The sequence below is a fragment of the Eschscholzia californica genome, unplaced genomic scaffold (genome assembly GCF_041429995.1).
Source record: "Eschscholzia californica isolate CP2 unplaced genomic scaffold, dmEscCali1.0.p SCAF_1, whole genome shotgun sequence".
NCBI lineage: Eukaryota > Viridiplantae > Streptophyta > Magnoliopsida > Ranunculales > Papaveraceae > Eschscholzia > Eschscholzia californica.
In genome coordinates, this window is record NW_028238198.1 from 14,474,703 (window position 1) to 14,497,454 (window position 22,752).

A 22,752-nucleotide genomic window follows, 5' to 3' on the forward strand; every position below is an offset into this window, starting at 1 on the left:
AGCTCTTAAATTAAGATGACATAATGGTATTAACAAATTAGGACAGTGCATAGTCTCTAATCTGGTTAATTAAGATGGCATAATTGTACAACAATTATTGTCGTGTGCCCGGTCTAATCTAGCCATTAATATGTATAATTTAACTAAAAACAATAAAAAAATGTTGTGTTTCCTTATCAAGAAAGTATTTTTCCTTTAACTATTTAATTAGTATACTAAAATGAATTGAATTAGTCCGAAGTGGGCGGGGAATCATGGAGCATGCAACCGCCCCCATACTCACCTCCCTCTTCCAATATATATTGTTATGTTTTATGTTTTGCATAATTTGTGACATCTACAATAATGTGGTCACATGTAACCTATACTTTAAAGACACATTCATGTATATGCATGTAACTCCTTGTGTAAATGTCCATGAATGTATTCATTTTGTAGAGTCCATAAAAAAGTCTAGCCCAATGTAACGGACACAACAATTTGTAGATTATTTTACGACAATCTTCTGTAGATATTTGGTGTTGTTAGTTTACATTAGTTTCCTACCGTTCCAATAAGCCACTCTAATCTGACATGTTGATTTATATGACCTAAGTCGTAACCAAATTGCACACACATTACATAGATCAAGTAGAGACTAGAGAGTTGTAATTAGCTAATCTAGTATAACTAATACTAATAGATTAATAATGCCTAGTAGTATAACTTGATGAACAACTGAACTACCTTAACCTAGTAGTATTTTTTTCTTTTTAAATATCATATGATTCTAGATGTTTAAACTAGTTTAGTAATTAAAAGAAATGAAATTAAAATACAGATCAAACAGTAAAAAGAAGAAAAATGGGTACTTATACCGAACTGTATATGCTTCTTCTTCAGTAGCTCCACTGAACTTTAGATGTTTCTTCACCACCTTCAAATGAACCCTAAATAACTTGAAACAATAAAAAGGCCAAGTGAAATCGAGAGAAAAAGTAGAGTGTTGTTGTTTTAGGGCTTTTTTCGGAACTGAGATAGAGAGAGGAAGAAATCGAGAGTTGAACCCACCGAGAGAGAGGAAGAAATCGAGAGTTGAACCCACCGAGAGAGAGGAAGAAATCGAGAGTTGAACTGATGAAATCGAGTGAAAATTTAGGGTGTTGATTTAGGGTTTTTTTTTTAGAAACTGTAGGAGAGAGAAAGGAATCGATAAGGAAAGGGGTAGATGTTGTTTAGGGCTTTTTATTTCGATGGAATTAATTCTGTGGAAAATCATTTTCCCGGAAAAATTCTATGAGAATTTGGCGGGAATTTTTCGCGCCAGGGAAATATTTTGCAGGCAAGCCTTTTTTCGACGGAAAATGAAAAAAAGGTTGTCGGAATACCAATGTTTCCGACGGAATCAAGTACCGTCGAAAATACTTTTTCATCCCACAAATTTGCTTTGCCTGTCGCGCATGGTTTTCCGACGGTAAAAGAGGAAAACCGTCGGAATTTCTCAATTTTCTTGACGAAATTATACGAATCCGTCGAAAATAGTGACTTTTTACGACGGCTTTCAAACTTCCGTCGAAAATAATCCGTCACCAAAATCCCCGGCTTTTGTAGTGCATTATCCCTGCACCAACTACTATAACGTCAAATTCTTCATATGTATTCTCCATGATTCAAATGTTTGAAAAAGTTTTCTTTTCGCTCTAAACTTCCTCTTGAAAGACACAACACATTTCCAACTTTTGCTCATAATATAGTTGAAGTTTAATCAAATTCCCATAGTTTGATCTTGTACGGACCTAATTATTAACTTTGCTCAGGGCTTCCCAAATGATTGGGTCCTCCCAAATGATTGGTTTGATCCTAGTAACAAAAGGCCTTTGTGGTCGGTTTGGTATGAGACAAGCCACAAACATCTCGTGGTCGGTTGGCCACTAGATATTTCATGGTCGGTCCATTATTAAATGTACTTGCTGCATCTCGTGGCAGATCGACTACAAAACCCTCGAGGAATGTTTCAGGCAAAACATTCGTCTGGGACGAAGGTGGCTCTCTTCGTTGAAACAGTGAGGATAGTGAGTCAAAAAATTTAGAAAAAAAAAAGAGATTTTATTGAGAGGAAGAGATTTAGCAGAAAGAAGGTTCTGGAAAAAAAATTGAGGATCGCCGACAATGGATATTTATCGATGACCCTTACCGGTGTGGAGAAGAAAATCTGGTTGGGGTGGGGAAAACCATAAGGAAACAAAAACTTTCTCTCAAAATTTAATATTTCGAAAAATTTTCTTCTTTCTCCCACTAGTTTAGGAGTAGGAAAAGCTATAATTTAGTGGGAAATTATGATTTAATGATTGGCTAACTAAATTTCAACCGTTATATTATGAAATTCTCTATTATAATCCGACAGACGCAGATATCTAGAGATAAATTGTATGGTGTCCCTCAACATACACCATTGTGTTTTATATGATAGATAAGTAAAATAGTTTGTATACTGAAGTTTATTGCAAGAAAACTCGACGGAAACACAAAAGAAAAATGTTTTATTAGTTTATTTGTTTGTCACTTAAACATGGACGGTCGCATCCTTTAACTTTAAAAGGGCAATGAATTTTAAAGCTCCTCATCGAAAAAATAAGTCACAAGATTATGACTCATGACACACCAAGTTCGAGCGAGAGAGCAAGTTTCTACCACGAGGAGGCCTAACAAGAATCCTGCAACTATATTAGATATCATTTAGAACAGGAGCTGCAACTTACATATATAACTCATACAAACTTCTACTGATAGATAATATTCAAACATAAGATATTACAAAGTGTAATTTAACTAAGAAGTTGCCAGAGCCAACACTGGAGCTCAGTCATAGACTCTGTATATCATATGCAAAATGTGAAGGCAAACACTTCCGCTGACGACAAAATAACCCCATCAAGATCATACAAGCGTTATTGTGAATACGAAAAAAGAAAGGGCTAAATTACCGAGTTACTAGATCCAACTGGCGTATCTGTTGAAATAGCTTGGAGTCGTCCCAAGCGATATTGGCTCCACTCCTTATATTCATTGAGGTTAATCTTCAAGGTAGATATCTCGTGTTCCAGTGAATGTATGCGAGAGCGGGATACGTCAAGATGCTCCTGCAATTGTAAAACCTGCTTCTTGAGCTGGGAGTTCGTGTCGGCTAGATCAATGTTCTGCTTCTCTTTCTCCATCAAAAGATTCTTTGCGTAAATTATGCCCTCATAAGCCTGCAGCAAATAAACAAAACCTAAATTATTTAGAAGGACGGAACAGACGAATTCATAACCAACTACTTACCTGATAGCTGTTCTTAAAGGCCCAATCAAGTGTCTTGTCCAACCCCATCTGTTCGAATCGGTGCTTATCCTCGGGTAGAATGAACGAATCGAAACATCATGGATCCGAAATAACAGAAGCTAAGGGCGGAAGTGCAATCGCCATCGGTGCCACGGGATGCTTTGTTGCTTGAATTGACTCCCTAAACGTAGAAGGTTCAGCAACAACATGAAGAGGACGAACTGAGCTAGGAGGAGACCCCATAACTTTCTTTTTCTTCTAAGTCTTCTTCTTAACCACATAAAATTGAGAAGATGTGGATACTTAAGTAAGAATATAGCAAAATAATTTGTGAGAATAGTACCCCCATGGGAGAATATAATGTGTAGGTCCTCTTTATTCATTGTCAATTTGGTTTTGAGTTAGATGAACACAAACTTAACATGGTATCAGAACTAGGCTTGCACGTGATAGACTTAAAAGCCACGCGTGCTCCACGTCACCCGGAAAGGAAAAAAACTCACGTGCTAGACTGAAAAGAATGCCTCACGTGAGGGGCCGTGTGAGAGTAGTCCCACATGGGAGAATATAATGTCTAGGTCGTCTCCACTAATTGCCAATTGGTTTTGAGTTGGGTAACCACAAACTTAACACAATTTATTGACATATAAGCTATTGTTTACGAATTATGATCGATGCTAATGAACATGATCGGATAAAAGATCATACGCCTAACTGAAACTGGTTAATGGTTACCATGACTAGGATGGTGTTTGTTTTTCTCATTGTCAGACATCACAAATCAGACAAGAAAGAACAAATCTGAGATCAGATTCAAATCAAATTCAGGCCTCAAATCAAATTTCAGATCTGACTCAGATTCTGTAAGTTTTCATAGATCTGAAATCTAAATTGATTCCAGTCAGATCCCAGATTGTTTGTTCTTGTCTGAATGGCTGATTTGGGTCCTTTTTCTGAGATGGTTCAAATTCAGGCGAGTCAGATGATTCAGATTCTTACAATGAGAAAAATAAGAGCTCAACCTGAAAAAAAAAAAAAAAACACTAGCTAAGTTGGTACTTTGTTGTTGAAATGTCGATCTCATATTGTCACATAGAAGTTGCATAATTTGTGTATATGATAGAGTTAAAGTTAATTACTACTAGCTATATAACTTGATCAGATTTTAGGATCCGAACTCTGTTTAAATCAGAAAATATTTAGGGTTTTCAGTTGATGATCTGCTTTTAACTTACAAATTAAGAAGATGAGAGAATCTAACTTACCTGGAAAATGAAACTCAGAAATAACGAGGACCCCATATAGTCTTTCCATCTTGAAACAAAATGAAAGTGAATACTGAATAGAACCATGGAGGGGTTTCAACAAAAAAAAAAAAAAAATAGAACCATGGGGGAGTAGGGCTCTTTCTTCAACAAAAAAAAAAAAGTAGGGCTCTTGGGTATCATATGCCTCATGCCCTCATGGCTACTCTTTTTTTTTTCTTGTTACTATATTTTTTTGTTAAAACAGTATATGTTTTATTAGTTGAAAGGATGCACTTGAGAAGATATGGTGTATACTCTGAAGATATGGTGTATACTCTTTTCAAAATAAAGCTATTACTGATATTGGTTTGAAGATGATGTCTGTTGCAGAATTTCGATGAGAATAAACTTGAGTAATTATAAGTTATGATTCACTGTTCCTACGAATATGTTTTGTGATGGTGGTTATTCACCAATGAGACCATATGTTGTTAATTTGTTGTGATGTATGTTTCTTTCCTTTATTAGAGAAGAAAAAGATAGACTGAAGTATTTTTTTTCCTTTGACTGTGAGTTGATATTTTTGCGAGGATTCAGGCTCTAAGCTTGTTGATTTTTGCAAAAAAATAAAGACTTGCGTTTCATGAAACGACTAATGATCTATACAATAATGAAGGACATTTTTTTTATAATATACCTTCATCTTTAATGTCTAAAATCAACTTCCAAACTTATTTCTATTTTTTTTTGTGAGAAACCAATCTTATTTTTAAAGTGAGAGATTTAGGGAAATAAAAGAAAACTATACGGGGTGCAAAATTTTAAAGGGTAAAAAAGCAGATTAATCAACACACCCTTCCTTGTTGCCGACAAAGAGCCGTCGGTCGGCCACAACTCTCTTTTTCTCTCTCCTTCCTTTTTTTCTCTCTCTCCATCCCTCTCCTTGATTCTCTCTCATTCTTTCTCTAAGTTTTGGCGAAGGGGAGAGCCCTTCGTCTGAAAACTAGACGAAGGTCGTTTGGATCTGGTTCTTTCCCAAATGAGGAACAAAAAACGAGAGGTCCTTCGCCGAAACTTATAAATCACGAACAAAAGAGAGAGAGAGAGAGAGAGAGAGAGAGAGAGAGAGAGAGAGAGAGAGAGAGAGAGAGAGAGAGAGAGAGAGAGAGAGAGAGAGAGAAAAGAGAGAAAGAGAAATAGAGAGAGATCTAAAGAGAGAGAAGAAGAAGAGACGAACTTGGTGGTGATGGTCGGCGTTAACGGTGGATATCGCCGGAATATGGTGGGAGGTGCCGGAATTTTGGTTGAGGAAGAAGAAGTTGAAAGGTTGAAGTGTTTGGAGGAAATAAAATGTTTTCGAAACATCTTGTTTCCACCTAAAACTTTGTAGTCTGGATAATTTTCTTATTTACCCAAATTATCCACCTACCTCTAAAGGATTGAGATTATGTCGCTCTTTTCAAATATTTCCTTTTTTATGTCTAAGATTACACCTCATAAACTTGTCTCAAAGGGTCGAGATACATTAAAACATGTTCGAGTATGAAAACCCAACTCAATATGTAATTCTAACCCATTTAACACTCCAAGTTTGGCAATGATATAATCTAGAAGATATCGTATTTGGCAATAAAATAAATAACAAGAGAAGATATCGTAAAATACAATAATTTTTTCCCTCATAGAGTAATACGTCTAACCATCTCTTCTTCGTCTTCTCTTCCAACCACCACCAGTTCTGATTCTCTCTCACTCTCACCTGTTCGCTCTTGCTCTCTAGTTCCCCTTCGTCTTCACGAAGGAGTTCCAATTGAAACTCCTTCAAGAAGAGGAAAGGTTTCCCGCAGAAGTAAATTAGAGGGAAATAATGTCTCCACACAATGGTGGAAAAAATAAGAGAATAATGAATTTTATTTTATTTTTTCCACCCAATTCTAGTTTGTGGTAGTGCAGGAGGGAAGGGGATGAAGAAGATTACACAAAAAAAAAATTGAGGGTGATCCAAATTTTCCATCCAAATGAAACCCAATGTAAAAGTAGAGATTAAAAATAGCACTACTCACTACAAAAGCTTCCACAACCTAACAAACTGAATAAAAATTACCCAAAACCAAACAAAAGAAAGAGGAAGAAAATTAAACACAAATAACCACGCTATTTCGATTCTAACCTCAATTCCTCCCTTATACAATCGCTAAAGAATTATTCCGATCCCGGAAATCCTACATCAAACAACGACTCTGTGGCCCAATGGATAAGGCGCTGGTCTACGAAACCAGAGATTCTGGGTTCGATCCCCAGCAGAGTCGTTCTCACTCTTTTGGTGTTTTTTGCTGAAAAGAAATTGCAAAGTAGGCACCTATTTAATCACTATGATAATGTGGTGTAACGAGTTCTTTATTTTCTTTCTCTTCTCAATCTTTTTATTTTCATCACTTGTTTATTTATTTGTTTCGTTTTAGGTAATTGGGTGACTATATCTCTCCCTATACCGATTTAGGAACGAGAACTCTTCTAATACTTCAGATTTGAGAAGAATATGTATATTGAAATATGCTTTTATCTCTAACCTTTTCATCTCCAAAGGTTTTCTTTTTAGAGATTTTGATTTAAATGTCAATCAGAATTAAATGTGATCTACGGACGTTAGCAAAAGAGGATCTATCGCGTTTGCAGGACGCAGCCGAAACCTACTTATATACTAAACTTGATCAACTTTCATATTTGAGTCACAACCTAACTCAAATCACCATCTCTTTGCAACCTACTCTTCCAAATTTCCTTAAAATTAACATTGACCCCTCTTATTCTGAAGGTAATCATAAAGTAGGTATTGGTATTATAGCTCCCTCTCACCTTGACAAATTCATAGGAGCTTTCACTAGAGTAGACCAGCCACGATGCAGCAAGGAAGGAAAATAAAGCTAAAGCCATTCTCATAGACAAAATTTTTCGTAGTCAATAAACCACAAACCTTTCGTGGTCGTCCGACCACAAAGTTTGAAACCTCGTGGAGGGTTCTGAACCCCTCCTCAAGGTTTAGGGACCGAGCGAAACATAGAGAAAAAGAGAGCGAGAGAGAGAGAGAGAGAGTGTGTGTGTGTGTGTGTGAGAGAGAGAGAGAGGGGGGGGGGGGGGGGGGGGGGGGGGGGGATGATGGTGGTGGTGTTTGAAACCTCGTGGAGGGTTCTGAACCCCTCCTCGAAGTTTAGGGACCGAGCGAGACATAGAGAAAAAAGAGAGCGAGAGAGAGTGTGTGTGTGTGTGTGAGAAAGAGAGAGAGGGGAAAATGATGGTGGTAGTTGTCGAAAGTGGTGGCCGGAGTTGGTGATCGAAAGATTACAAAAAAGGTCGCTGCAAATGTCAGTTTGCCAACAACATTTACCAGCACGGGGAAAGTAGTAGAGGTGGGAAAAACAAAAAGGAACGTTAAAAAAAAGTCAAACAAGTTCTACCTAAGTTTTCCACCCTCGAAAATATTTTTGTTTCTCCGGGGCAATGGCCTTTAGTTATTAGCTTCCACAAGGTGGAGAAACCGGACAAATGCTAGGGATAGCTGTTGGAGAATCGACTTCCTCCATCATTTTGAAGACTATCCTATTTCTATACTTCCCCTCAAAATTGCATGTGAATAATGATAATCTAGAAATACTTTTCCCTCTGGGCCTCAAGGTTGAATGTGAATGATTATCCAAAGCTCGTTTCCTACTTTCCTTTCAGAAATCTGATACAACTCCCAAATAACTTGAGCTTCTCTAAACGCAGGAGGAGGTGTTTGTTAGTCTCTCCAACCTGTTTAAACCTGGTGCACCCGTTATAGGCCTTAGGATGCCTTTCCGGCTTAGACATCAGAGCATGTTCAGAACCGTTGCCCATATGGTGAAAAGATATCCTAATGAGCATTCGCTTGTTCCAAACTCCCGTCATCCTTGCATTCCAGTGATGCCTTTGTAGCACTGATTAACTGTGATCGAATCATGATCATTGTCTTTCGAAACTGCACGATCTAACCGTTTTCTAAAGTAGATACCTGAGTCCCCACAATACATCACTACACATGAAGATGTTGCAGTACAATTCCTTCAGAGAGCACCATTTATCTACGCCAGAAGGCAGTGGTCTCTCCATTACCCACTTTTCTTTTTCTCATGGTTTGATCTGAATCGTCCAACTCAAATGGACCAAATATAAATGACCTAGAGAAAAACAAGCACTACTTACAACTTCAATTTCCCTTTTAGGTACCAATTGCTATAAAGGTGTTCGCATCAACCTAAACCCAACCTTTGAACTTGTTACCCAAAAATCTCAGCTACTACTCTGAATATATATATATATTCAGTAAAACAAGAAAATCTGAAATTAGTACATAACTTAAGCAAATATCAAGGGTAAGGCCGGAATCAAGAGAAAGGACTTTGTGGAATTTGTATCACCCCGTAAAGTGAAACCCGGAAAGATTTAATTTGTCAAATAAATTAAAGAAACCATGAACAATTGCCAATAAACTTTCTCACAACACGTGGACTAAGGAATCCTTAGTATCTGAGATAGGAAGAATTAGGTCAAATTAATGGCCTCCGTGTTCTTTAGCGTGCTGCTGATGAGCGAGATGACGACGTTCTTCAGGAAGGGCAACAAGATAAGAGAAGATCATACCACCAAAACAAACATGATAAAGAGGATCAATTGAACTGGTTTGAATGTACTTAGCATGGTAATTATCCATTCCTTTGCTAACTGTTTTCTTCACGTAATCAATTTTCAACATTGGCTTCAGATGTGAAGGAAGTTCTTTCAATTTCATGCCTTTGATCTCCTTGAAGAAATTCCTCATCGCCATTACTACTCCTTAGTTAGAGAGAGACAAAATGAGAGAGATTTCAAGAAACCCTAGGAAGAGGGGAAACTTTTGAAGAAAATTGGGGGTTTTCTTTGGTCGCCAATACATGTACAGTTCTTATACGGACAACTATTTTCGGGCCTGGTGCGAGTCAACTATGTTTGACTTAGTTGACTTTAATTTAATAAGGGGACAACTCCATAAAACTTTAACTATTAACAGATACTAACTCGTGGACCATTAACAAAAAATAATATTTAAAAATATAAACTAATCTGGATTATGTGTAGCCGGTTCCTTGTCAAACTTGGAGCTTGCTTAATCTGGGTTTCTTTGTGGTTAAACAACTAATAAATGGTAAACCCCACTATCCCTGATTCGTGAAGGTCGTGACATTGATACATGGTGAATATAAATGTCTGACATCTAACGTGATTCACTTCAGATGTTGATCTCTGGCATTGTTGGAAACGTAATAAAACTTTTACAATTTATATTTCAGCATAATTCCTCTTGATTACTTTGAAATTTTCCCACCCCTTCTGGTAGGGGTGTCAACAGGTCGGTCCGGTTTTGAGTAGTGAATTACAGTTTCGGTTTCTAACGGGTCTAGGTCCGGTTTCATAATTTAAGGATCCAGAACCGGAACCTATAAAAAATGCGGGTATCCGTCGGGTATCGGATATTTATCGGTTCGTTTTAGGACTTTTTATTGTATCATTTTTAACACTAATTCGGAAGGTTATAGTGTTATACTTCATTCAAAAACTCAAATATTTTTGGTAGAATCTATTAAACAAAAGATACATGAATGAGTTACTAAAATTTACGACAAATCTGATTATTGTATATTTTAAGTTGCTATAAATTTTTTATTAAATATAGTTTGATTATCGATTAAGAATGGTATGTTAAATGAGAAACTCAATATGGCATGATTATAACATAATTAACGTAAAATAAGTAATTTGGACTTTAAAATTTGTGAAAGAATCGACTAATTACGCATTAAATTCGAGTATCGGGTACCCGTCGGATATACCCAATAGGTATTGTAATTTTATCGATTCTAACCGGGTAATACCCGTCGGGTATTAAATTCTTATCGAATATGAAAATAAGAATCCGGAACCGACATAAACAATTCGGGTTTCGGTTCGATTCCGGGTAAATAGGTACCCATTGTCACCCCTACTTCTGAGTTGACGGTTCAGTTCAGATATAGAGGTGGGTAGACAATCCCTTTTAATGAAATATTACGAAATTAAACTTCCAAGAAAGCACATCTGGACAAATCACGTTAAACGTCAAAATTTAGTTGAGGTAATAAATTTTTTGTATTTTGTACCGTATTTTCCTATAACTCAAAACTTTTCAGCCTCCTACGAACGAAATTTCTAGTTACATCCCTAGTCATAAGAATCAAACTTGAGACTTCCGACACAATGAAATAGGTGTGTAGCCACTGCACTAAGTGGTGGTGGACTCATAGTTAACTCTTATAGATCATGATAACTACTTACAAATACCATCTTATTTATACCAATAAATTATAGAGTTAATTATATTTTAACTTTCTAAAGATGACTAACACACCAAAATCATAATCTTTAAAACAGTCTCTTAATTTTCCAAGTTTGTCAACTTAAATCATTTTTTATCTTTCTTCCACAAAATGTTCTCCCTGCCTTCTCTCCTTCTACCTCCTTCATCACTCTCTCTATCTCTTTGTTTTTTCTCTCCATCTTCTTCCTCCTTTCTCTCATTTTACTATCTATTCATTGTAGCAACACTCATTGATCTTTGATCACTTCCACCTCCACCACCAGCTGCTTCACTTCCTTTTATACCTTTCCAATCTCTCAAGTCTCAATCACTGCTTCCACCACCACGGACGACCTCTTCTGGCCAACTCTTCCCGTGCAACAAAACTTGCAGCTTCTGGCCAACTCTTTCCGTGCAAAAAAACTTGCAGCTTCACGTACTTCCCCTTAACCCAACATTCCTACATACATGAAAAAAAGAATCGAAATATAAAGAACAAATAAATAAACAAACAATAGAAACTAGAAGATATACTCATTCAAGACAAAGATATCAACTATAATTCATACTCATAGCTACAATTTGTTCATCAATAATCATGGCAGCAACTTTCTATGTGTAGTTGAAAATCAGATGCTCTCAAAGAGAAAAAGAATTTGAAGCTTTTCAACTTTTGAACAAGTAACTAAAAAGAAATCCCTCTTTTATTCTAGAATTCTGACATACATATAGCATAAACTTTCATAACGGCAGATTGCATTTTCATTAGAATTGTATAAAAGAAGAAGCTTTAAATTCAGATCATGACCATCCTTGAAAGGGAAAAATGAACTAAAAAATCACGATTCAGAACTAAACTCAGCTCAATATCTGCAAATCGACTAAAAACACTTGAGAAAAAAATCTAGAAATCCTATATTGAGAATTTCCCCAAACACAAACCAAACAAAAATTTAGCCAATTCAATAAATCCACAATTAAACACAACATATACTAGAAAATCACATATAAAATTAAATATCAAACTTCAACCAGGCTTCCTATATGCAAAAGGAACATGTAGGAAGCCAGACCACCCCCTCCTATATATGAAAAGTTATTGTATTGGCTATTCCCACAGGTCATTCATTCAACCAGGCAACTTGTTCAATAAATGATGCTTACGTCCCTATTCCACAACGAATGCAACGAACACTACCATCACATGAGTACAAGACATTCTGGCCATCACAACCCCATCTTTACCGACTGGCACATAATCTCGTATGTGCCATCCTAGCACACGTCGCGGTGTAAGCTTCTTCAAGCTAAGAGGTTGTGATACTTGGCTCAAGCCAAGGGTGCCATTTAAGATTTTTTTTTCTTACTAACCCTTATATTAAGTGCAATTTCAAATTTGACCCCTGATTTTTAGAATAGTTTTTTTAAGCCTCCTACCTCTTCGCTAATCTAAATTTGACCTCCTCACCTAAACTACATTAGGCTTACTTCTTTATTCCAATATAACCCATCACAACTATTACTTATTTGTATCGTAATAAACTTTGAAGGTTAGTTTTTCTTGGAATTTTTACTCTTCAATCAATAATGAAACTTTTACTGTGATGTTATTTATTGTTATTGTATTGTACAGCGTAAAATGTTTATTACTTTATTATGATAGGTACTTTTTTGGACAACTACAGATCATCATGGTAATGTAAAATAACAGTTTCGCATTCTCATTTGGTATGTCTTATTTATTAATGTTTCGAAATACTTATTTTCGATTGAATTGAAAGGATAAGATGTGTGTGAGAATGATCACATAACAAAATTAAAGTTATGCAGAAAAAAATTAGCAGCAGAAATGCTAAAAATACTGTAATTGATAGTTTCAGATACCTGAATATAAGTAAACTGCATAGGTAACATTCAGATGCAGTAACTCAGAAATAAGTTCGCCAGATAAAAGAATCTTGTCACAAGGAAAAGAATCAACTGGGCGACAAGATTCACATAGATTGTTCTCATAGACAAAGAAGCCAGCTATGATCTCCACCACCTCTAAGAGGATCAGATTTGTACTTTGTAAACAATATAATGATCCTCGAGTTTCTTGAGTCGGCATGTCAAATCATGGTATTGTAATTAGCCGTTATCCCTTTTGAATTAGAGTTCATCGAGTTCTATGACTTAAAAGGGAACTGAAAAAACAAAAAGAAAAAGACCATTAAAAGAACAACCTACAAATGTTCATCACATAATGGTAACCAATGGAGGAGATGCATGCAATTGAGCAAAGTCGAGGTGGTCGTAATATATAAAGGTAGACCTACTATCGTCAAGACTCAAGATCAATGTTATATACATTACAAAATCTCCCTAACTGTCCTAAAATAAGTAACCTATCTGCATAATTTTCCAAACATGACCTTCAACTAAACCACTAACAGAGATCAAGACATGGTAATACCATATTAATAAATGGATAACTCACCAATATGTTACGGAACTCTAAGTTATAATTGCGAACTTCCTTCAACTTGAAAGGGTGTACACTAGCTACGATCTGTTTCTACAAAGTTAGATAGTTCAAGATCAGAATGATTTCTACTTAATTAGAGATGATTAAAAGATATTTTAATCTTCGTGTTGGCATCTAAATACCTTTCTTTCTTTATACATCTCCGACACCCATAGTGAACCACAGAAAGCAGATCAAGTATGAACTTGAGATTTAAAAACCTTGGAATACCCTAAAGGGTACCCAAAATTATAAAGCTTGTCGCTGAATCTTGGAGGCCCGGCAGAATTCTTGATATTTCGGAATATCTCTCTGCCACGCTGAAAAATGTCTCTTTAGAAAATTGATTCCTTTCAGCTCCTCAGTTCCAAAGCCGTCCAGAGGAGAATTAAATTTCAATTTTATAGGGCACAGTTCATCAATCATCTCCCATCCGACCCCATTTTGCTTGGTTTTTGGAGCAGATTCATTTTGAGACGATCTCCCCAGACTCTCCACACTTCCCTTCGTTTTTGGAGCAGATTCATTCTCAAACGATTTAGAGATGAATGTAGCAAATTCGTCCTCTTGATGACCGGAGTTTTCTCGTAAGGACCCTATACGGTGGTTATTCCCACTAGGAAAGGCAGAAGGTTGGTAAACAAACAGAGACTTCGCCTCTTTAGAAGCAACCCAACTCTCGTCTCTGTCGTCTGCAAGAGAGACGGCATGAACATTATGGTGCTCAGAGAGAGGCTCAGATAACACCCCACCATTAGCTACCCTCATGATTGTATCGCATTGAAGGGTCAATTCTCTCTCGATGGGAAAATCTTTGACTTCCTCCTCTGAAGCTGATCGAATCGTCTTCTTATCAACCCCTCGAAGATTGAGTAAAACCGCGAGAGGAAGCACAGGACCAACAAGAACGTCAACAGGCTGCACCTTGTGAGACCATTTGTTGCTTTGATTTGAAGGCTTCCTCAAGAGAAATGGTGGCAATTGTGGTGAGTTTGGAACATCCAAGAATTCCAGGGGCACCTTCTTTTGGTCTACAAGAACTTCAAGGAGTTCAGGGTACGCAGAGAACGCCAAGGGGAAAACATCAATAGGTAAACCCGCCCATATCCTACTTAAAGCGATTTCGTGCACGCTCATAGGCGAGTGGATGCCATTAATAACATTAGCAATATCAGGAACAGACCCGATTTGATCAACGCCAGCAGCCTTCAACCTGTCACAGAGAAACTTGACTCTATCTTGAGTAGATGACACTGTGTAACGAGAACCCTCACTAAGATCCTGCATGTTTGAGTTCAGGAGTGTGGCAAGATTACCATTCAAATATGAAAGGAGATAGTTTAGCCGTAGATACTTAAATCTCCTAGGAAATTTATATTTCTGGTCGTTAAATGAATAAATAAGAGATCCGGCCTCCGATAGAGTTTGTTCTGTAGATTCTTTTGCCACTGTATTACTAAAACGATGAGATGCACCATATATCTGCAATTCAAATTTCCCAGAGGACACCAACCTAATCAATCTAAAACCACCGACACCTCCTCGTTGAAGCTCAAAGTCAGAGAATTCTGCACCGAGAATACAGAAACCCAGCACTATCTCTTTCTTCTGCTGCCAATCAATCCATCGAGGAAGCATTGCCTTCGCAAAATCCTCTTTTAAGTGGCAATCGCCACTACGGCACTGACGACCAGACACTGAGAGGTCTGAAGGACGCTCCCATGCACAAAGAGAGTTACAGATGTTCGAATTTTGAGATGCTACTGATGCATAAGGAGCTGGTCCATAGCAAAACAGACTGTAGTCACAATTCCATAAAGATCCCAATAAAATTGCAAAACCAGATTCAGTAGCCCACCTAAATTCATCCTTATTAGCAGTCATTGGCCTTAACTCCGATAATCTGAACACTTCAATATAATTTGGTTTATCAATACCATGAACCCACCCTAATACCGGAGTCATTGGCTTTCTTGTATCTATAAGATATAATTGAAACTTACTAGCAACACAAAAATGAAAACCATCAGAACCCGCTTTACCAAATGCAACAAATTGATCAGGCTTTGTGAAATGACTATAAGCAAATGAGTCGGGTTCAGCTATAACGCTCACAGTGCTTTCCTCAGACCTCCAATCAACCTCGAAAACAGCAGCAGCACTAGCAATAACAAAAATTCGAGGATGCCAACCAAACTCACAGCTTAACCATTTTCCCTTGACAGGATTACTTGCATTCGGATGTAAATCAAAATCAGAATTCTCCCACGAAGCTTTAACTCTAGTTCCTTTCAACTTAACTGGCATCTTATCAACTCCAAAACAAGTTCTCAAATCAAATAACAACATATCACCATTCTCTAACAAAACAACACTTTCTTCAATAAAATGTGGACTCCAACAAGCGTGTAAAACAGAACTCCGAAACTCTTTAATACCCAAATGGACTAACAAAGGTTTTTCGAATTCAGAAGGTCCGATATCAACTCTAAACCAATGAACCGAATATAAAGTACAAGCTAATAAATACCCAACAGTAACATAATGACCTGACAAAGACGGAAAGCCGTTGCCAGCAGCAGCAATAGAAGTAACCATAATTTTAAGAATTCTAGAATTGAACACACTCTCTGATGTAAATATATTACCACTTCTATCAACTTTAAGTTCAGGTTTTTTACCTTCCAATGACAGTTTAACAAATCCAACCCGATCGGAATTGTCCCCGGTAGGGAAGAAAACCAAAATATCACCATCAGGGCATCTAAGCACTTGAAGATTGTTATACCCAATAGGGTCTGTTGTCTTATCAGATTGAGAAGCTTTAAGTTCATCAGCACCAACAGAGGCAATGACAGAAGGAGGGATGAAAGGGTCTTTGGAAGGACAAGTAAGGGTAGAGAGAGATTGGTAGAAATAAGAATTGCAAGTGGGTAGAGAAGGAGAAGGGACTTGAATGCGAAGTGAATCAGATGAAAAGAGAGTTGTTAGGGTTTGAGGTAAAGGATTGAAAAGAAGAGGACCCAATGGTTTTTCTGAGTTTTCAGAAGAATCAGTAACAAGGGGAGGTAAGAAAGGAACGAATGAGACTGGGAACTCTGATTTCCAATCTTCAGAAAACTCCATGGATGTTGTAAATAGACGAATTTAACAAAACCCTAATGTGGAGTAAGAATTTAGAAAAGGGTATAAGGGTTTTGGATGGTAATGCTGATGTGTTTCTAGTTCATAGTCATCATCATCAAATCAAAGAGAATATAAACGATGAAGAAAATTAATTTTATAAGAAGAACAGATTGATACTGTATGAAGTAATTGGATGAGTTTCGGATGAACCTCGCAGCGATCGAAAATGAGGAGAGTTTCCATGTTTGCAGTCGCTGGTTGCCGCAACTCTCTCTCTCTCTCTCTCTCTCTCTCTCTCTCTCTCTCTCGCCAACCTAACCTGTGGGTTTCGATTTTCAGGGACTGTAGTTTTCCCTCTTGAATTACCAACCTAAAAGCAAGTCCAGCCCCAGCACCCAGGTCCAACCCCAGGCGGCCCTGCCCTTAATTAAGGGTCGGTTGAAAGCCCCACCGTTGGGATGTTCCCAACGGTCATGTTGGGACAATCCCTAGTTGTTCGATAAAATCCGACGGATAGGATCTTGTCCTATTTTTTATAATTTTTTTAATGTAATTTCTTTTTTCTTTTTTCTTTTTTAACTTTGATTAGTTTTAATTTTTATTAAACTCTAACAAAAAGTCACACGTTAATAATTAAAATACATCCCACCAAAGTGTCGGTCTTCGAATAATTTTCCAACCTTGAAAAAAAATGTTATTTCGAAAATAGTTCAAACACGTGTTTCTTACATACACAAAATCACACACGTTTTTCGCACACTCACAAAAAATACACACATGCGTTTCCTACATGCACAAATTTTAGGCCTAAAAAGAGGCTGAGGTTGGAGCTGAATTTTTTGGACTGAGCTAAGGCTAGAAATTTTGAGTGAAAAAATGGTTTTTAGGGCCTAAGACAGATTGAGGTTGGACTTGCTTTAATGTACAGGGTTTTGCAACAAAAAAAACAAAGAAACTAATTTGCAAGATAGGAGGGGAGCGGCTAAAATCACCCGTTGAAAATGTTGTTAGCCCTCGGAGGTGCAGATTGACCACAAACATCTGTTGGCACCAGCTGAAATTCTTGTACACATATCGACCCCATCCGAAAACCACAGACTAGGTTTGCATTCGGGCCAGTCCAAGGGGTTTCGGACACTCGGGCCAGTCCGAGGGGTTTCGGACTGGTCAATCCAAACCCTGACGGACTTACCAGCCGGAACCTAGTCCGTGATTAGGGTTCTTGAGAGTATTTTTAATGGTGGTTTTGGATAGAATCTCTCTAACGCTTCATCATAGACCATGATTGGTTTGAAATCAAAGTTCTTCCCATAATAGTTTTACTCTCTTTCTAAATCAAGGTTCTTTATCTCTCTAACTCCCCATTGTTAATTGATGATGATGGTATTACAAACAAGATTTTATTCATGATAAAGTGTTGATTATGATTAGAAGAAAGATAATAGATGAAGAAGAAAGAGCAGAAGAGAGAGAAAGAGAAAAAAAAAAAAGGGAGGTGGGGGAGGGGATGGGCGGGTGCCTCTGTAGTAGGCACCCATTCTCAATTAGGGTGGTTTAACATCTAACCATGTAAAAGTGCAACTGCAATTCAATTTTGAACTTTTTTTTGGTGTAACAATGAGTCGGTAATGGTTGGAACTTATTAGTGTTATTCTATAATATAAACATATACTATGAGTTAATGGGAATAAAACATGTAATCGGAAATTCTTCCCATGACATAGAAGGATCTAGAGACATCATGTTCATCACAACAATACTTTATCATTGAATGAAAACTTAAAGTTCTTGATAGGTTGTGTACCTTTCTCCATGTTGAGTTTAGAAAATAGATGATAACTTCTTCTTTGCATGAACAAGTATACTTTTTTCTCTTCTTTTCTTCAAGTCTATAGAGATGGAAATTCTTACTTGAACTTATATGAGCAAGAACATATTTTCCATCTATGTCCATCTCCCTTTTATCCAACAACAAAAGACATTTCCATCATTGCATTTTGTTTTGCCTACTACATCTAGTTGCGTTCATATGGGTGTCAAGCATCTCATGTGTCAAGACAACAACTTCATTAGGTGTCTTGTGTCCCTTATGTGTCAAGATAATAAATCATTAGGTGTAAAGACAACAAGACAAGTGCCGCTTATGTGTCAAACAACAAGTCCATAAGGTGTCAAGACAATAAGACAACACAACTCATTCTTGAACTATATATGTGACTTATACACTAGATACTAGAGTTTCTTCAGCCCAAAAACTTAATGGGTTAATTGGACGGGACATGCTTTTGGACCTGTACATATTAGGCCCATTAGTAAAGTACAAGGCCCAAAATTTACAATTAGATCCAAAAGTCTTTACAAAATCTTAAGTAAAATATCTCCATGATTTTATTATGCATATGGTAGTTTGCGAAGTCGAAGACAAGGGTCGATGACTAGGAAATATAAAACCATAAACTTATAAAAATACCTTTCTTCTTCTAACCAAGTAAGTTTCCTCAATACTCCAATCAAGACTTCCAACAAACATATCTTTCCAGGACAATCACAGAAATTGTCCTCACAGCAGTCAAGTTTAAAGTTTAATATCTGTTGTAATCTCCTTCAAATAAAAAAGCTATAATTATTTCATGTGTCTAGTTTTATAGAAGGTCTCAATTTGATTTTTGTCCCACTTATGTGGCATGATAGTGATCCTGGATCATTTACCAACTCTTTGGGAGTTTCATTACTTTATTTATAGTCTAACTTTTTCTTACAAATATCTACAGAATTATATATCCTTTTTCTCTATCATATGGTTTCCTTTATTATCCTTTCCTTCACATAGAATATTTCCTATTTACTTGATAATTTTGTGTTGATGTTGGTTTGGGTATACTTCTATCCCTTTCTTTGAGTTTAGATCTCTTCAATTTCTTTCTTTTCCACTTTTTGCCCACATGCATGTCTGGATTGAGTAGGAAGGACCTATAGTTATTCTCTAAGAGAAAGCTCAAAACAAGGTTGAGCCAATCCTATGTCTTATAGTTTGATTTGATTTTGAAGGAGTGGACAAAGAACATAAGGGTAACTAGAAGGTAAGATTTCTTGACTTGGGTTTCTTCTTTTGGCTCGTTAAAGTTTCTTTTTTGTGTCTAAATATTTTTAGCCCATTGATTGTAGTTTGTGTCTAAATACGTTCCTCTGACATGAAAATTCTCGTTGACAAGCTGGTTAAGAATGGACTCAATTGTAATATATGCCGAACCAGTAAATATATCTCGTATAATATAAGAAATATGTATACACAAACAGACAGACCAAATCTACAACCAAAAAAAAACCTAGCCCTAGCACCACTGGTATGGATTAAAGCTAGCCTTGTAGGTTGTAAACATAGATTAATTATGAGTTAATTTCTACTTGGCCTCCAACATTTCACCACTTTGTCCACTTGACCACACGGTCTACTCGTCAAAATATGGGTGCCAAACACACTAGCTGGCTAAATATTGGGAGCCAAATGAGAATTAACCCACTAATGACATTCATTTGCAATATATAAGAATTAAGTTAATAATCTAATCTATTTTGGGCTGTTTGCTGCAAAATTAGTTTCATATCTAATACCTTATTCCTTATGCCTCTTGTTGGATTGTTTCAACCTAGCTAGGTTGAACCTACATGATTGGGACATGAAGGGCACTGATATATCTAAATATTCTCATAGTCCTGTGCATTATGCGATAGCCTCAAGGAATTATACTGACTTAGGAAAAATACTTGACAATCTCCCTCGCCTTCGAAATCCCGCCGAAATCCACAATGAGGGAATATCCATTGAAGAAGAAGCTAAAGCGGAAACCATTTCTTCATTTATCGATCGTCGAGATGTCCCTTATCGTGAGACACCTCTCCATTTAGCCGTTAAACTCGGGGATATGACCGCAACAGAGATGTTAATGGCAGCAGGGGCAGATTGGAGCTTACAAAATGAACAAGGTTGGAATGCTCTACAAGAAGCAATTTCTAATGGAGAAAAAGAGATTGCTACGATAATCGTTAGGCATTATCAGCCGTTAGCTTGGGCTAAATGGTGTCGTCGTTTACCTCGCTTAAAAGGAGCTATGAGGAGAATGAAAGATTTTTATATGGAAATCACTTTTCACTTTGAGAGTTCTGTCATTCCATTTATATCAAAAATTGCACCTTCTGATACATACAAGATTTGGAAGCGGGGGTCGAATTTAAGAGCTGATATGACTTTGACCGGGTTTGACGGTTTCAAAATTCAAAGATCGGATCAAAGTATCGTTTTTCTTGGAGACGGGGGGTCTGATAACGGGAAGAATATCCCTCGTGGGTCACTCTATATCATTTCTCACAAAGACAAAGAGGTGACGAATGCGCTAGATGGTAAGACTGGTCAAGCGACTGAATCAGAGATTCAACAAGAAGTGGACGCGATGTCTCGGACGAGTATATTTAGGCCCGGGGTTGATGTGACCCAAGCAATTCTTTCTCCACAGTTGACATGGACAAGGCAAGAGAAGATAGAGATGGTTGGACCATGGAAAGCTAAGGTATATGATATGCTTAATGTGCTTGTGAGTATCAAGTCTAGGCGGATTTCTGGAGCTATGGTCTCTGAGACTGGAACTAGGACCGAGACGGAGACTGAGAGTGGCACTGAGACTGACGTTTGTAATGATACCTTGACCGAGGATGGTCAACTGCAGTCAGATGGTAACCTTAAAGGAGATTCTTCAAACTTGAGGGACATTCTTATAGAAGAACCGACGACCCCATTTATAACTTCATTTTGTGCAGAAAAGAGGGTTTGCTCCGAGGAGTCATCTTCAAGTTTTCAAAGAAAACAAACAATGCATTCCTCAGAGGTAACAACCAGACCAGAGCAACTCCGAAAAGCAAAGGATAAGAAGAAGTCTTGTGTTGTGAATTCTAAGATTGTAGATAAAGAAAAAGAACCACAGCGTGAGAACGAATACAAGAAAGGTTTAAGACCCATTATCTGGCTTTCTCCAAACTTTCCGCTCAAAACCGAAGAATTATTACCTCTTCTTGACATTCTTTCCAGCAAAGTAAAGGCAATTCGGCGTTTGAAAGAATTACTCACTACAAAGCTTCCGCCGGGAACTTTTCCTGTCAAGGTATGTGATCGATGCTTCCATTTAGACTACTTCAAAGTCCTTATATAGTTACTATTTCATATCTGCTTCGATATATTATGTTTTAGCACACATTTCTTGCTTCCTTTCCTTCAATATATGAATAAAATCAACGATTCTATGTCATATTATTTGGAATCTTCACTTGATTTTGTGTTACTAATAAGATCAACTTTTCTTGAATACAGGTTGCTATTCCTATTGTTCCTACCATTAGAGTGTTGGTTACTTTTACCAAGTTTGAAGAGTTACAACCATTTGAAGAGTTCTACACGCATTCATCATCGAGTTTTGGAGTTCACAATAGAAGTGCAACAACGAATTTCTCTAGTGGATCTTCATGGCTTCAATGGATAAAAGCTCCTAACACTAACCGAATAAGAGATACCCAAGACCCATTTGCGATACCGTCTAACTACACTTGGAAAACAACTCAAGAAAAAAATAACAAGGCACAAGAAAAGACAAGCAAATCAAAAAATTGAAGGCGTAGAAAATTAATCAAGAAAAATATATGAATTAGTCCATGTGCAAAGATGATTTTAATCTGCTCAAGGTAAGAACATGCCAAAGCTAAAAGGCATGCAATGAAAAGAAAGCTGTAATATTTCACTAGTTCTTGGTTGTTCAAGACTTCATTTAATGTAATTCTTGAACGAATAAATACAAAAAATAGAACATGTAATTATTAAAAAAAATTGATTGTGTATATGTTTATTATTGGGTATGAAAGTTCCAATTCCGCCAATATATCAACAACTTAGAAGTTTCGAATCTGCGCAAAGTAGTGTCCGTAACTTATACAAAGCTATTTAGGCTTTGATAACGTTCATTTGGCTATAGACATTTAGAAGCTCTCATTTACGCTTTGATAATTTTTATGAAATTCACATAAAAATTTAGTGGAACCAATAAATTGAGAATGTTGCATAAAAGTGACATAGAAGAAATAGTTGTTAGTAGTAAGAATACATATGAGCATACTGCAAATGTCAAAACAAAAAAAATACTTCT

At 37.0% G+C, this 22,752-nt stretch overlaps 3 protein-coding genes and 1 non-coding gene across 5 annotated transcripts; 2 read left to right on the forward strand and 2 right to left on the reverse strand.

The window, feature by feature from the left end:
• The first annotated feature begins 6,783 nt into the window (after nt 1–6,783).
• Nucleotides 6,784–6,856, forward strand: TRNAR-ACG (transfer RNA arginine (anticodon ACG)). The gene has a single exon. It is a non-coding gene; the product is annotated as a tRNA-Arg (tRNA).
• Nucleotides 6,857–8,964: 2,108 nt separating this feature from the next.
• On the reverse strand, nt 8,965–9,473 carry LOC147564393 (uncharacterized). The gene has a single exon (XM_086645602.1). It carries the CDS (start codon nt 9,388–9,390, stop codon nt 9,118–9,120), a length of 273 nt encoding a protein of 90 aa, XP_086501728.1. The 5' UTR covers nt 9,391–9,473; the 3' UTR covers nt 8,965–9,117.
• A 1,435-nt stretch (nt 9,474–10,908) lies between these two features.
• On the reverse strand, nt 10,909–16,975 carry LOC147564394 (TATA box-binding protein associated factor RNA polymerase I subunit C). Of its 2 annotated transcripts, none has more exons than XM_086645615.1 (5): nt 13,585–16,975; nt 13,415–13,492; nt 12,820–13,121; nt 11,372–11,395; nt 10,909–11,331 (listed from the first exon to the last, which is right to left on the reverse strand). In XM_086645615.1, the coding sequence occupies exon 1, from the start codon at nt 16,565–16,567 to the stop codon at nt 13,691–13,693; it is 2,877 nt and encodes a 958-aa protein (XP_086501741.1). In that variant the 5' UTR covers nt 16,568–16,975; the 3' UTR covers nt 10,909–11,331; nt 11,372–11,395; nt 12,820–13,121; nt 13,415–13,492; nt 13,585–13,690. The 2 variants fall into 2 exon arrangements, with proteins under 2 accessions (XP_086501741.1, XP_086501751.1); XM_086645625.1 differs by having other exon boundaries at nt 13,415–13,486; nt 13,585–16,964.
• Nucleotides 16,976–19,173: 2,198 nt separating this feature from the next.
• LOC147564395 (uncharacterized) lies at nt 19,174–22,447 on the forward strand. The gene is made up of 3 exons (XM_086665857.1): nt 19,174–19,647; nt 20,219–21,720; nt 21,927–22,447. Exons 2-3 carry the CDS (start codon nt 20,245–20,247, stop codon nt 22,221–22,223), a joined length of 1,773 nt encoding a protein of 590 aa, XP_086521983.1. The 5' UTR covers nt 19,174–19,647; nt 20,219–20,244; the 3' UTR covers nt 22,224–22,447.
• The last annotated feature ends 305 nt before the right edge of the window (nt 22,448–22,752 follow it).

Bases quoted from the DNA above. Each gene is read 5' to 3' on its own strand.
- LOC147564393 (XM_086645602.1), bottom strand. From the start codon at position 9,390: ATGGCGATGAGGAATTTCTTCAAGGAGATCAAAGGCATGAAATTGAAA.
- LOC147564394 (XM_086645615.1), bottom strand. From the start codon at position 16,567: ATGGAGTTTTCTGAAGATTGGAAATCAGAGTTCCCAGTCTCATTCGTT.
- LOC147564395 (XM_086665857.1), top strand. From the start codon at position 20,245: ATGAAGGGCACTGATATATCTAAATATTCTCATAGTCCTGTGCATTAT. The intron at 21,721-21,926 runs GTATGTGATCGA...TCTTGAATACAG, and splicing joins CGGGAACTTTTCCTGTCAAG to GTTGCTATTCCTATTGTTCC.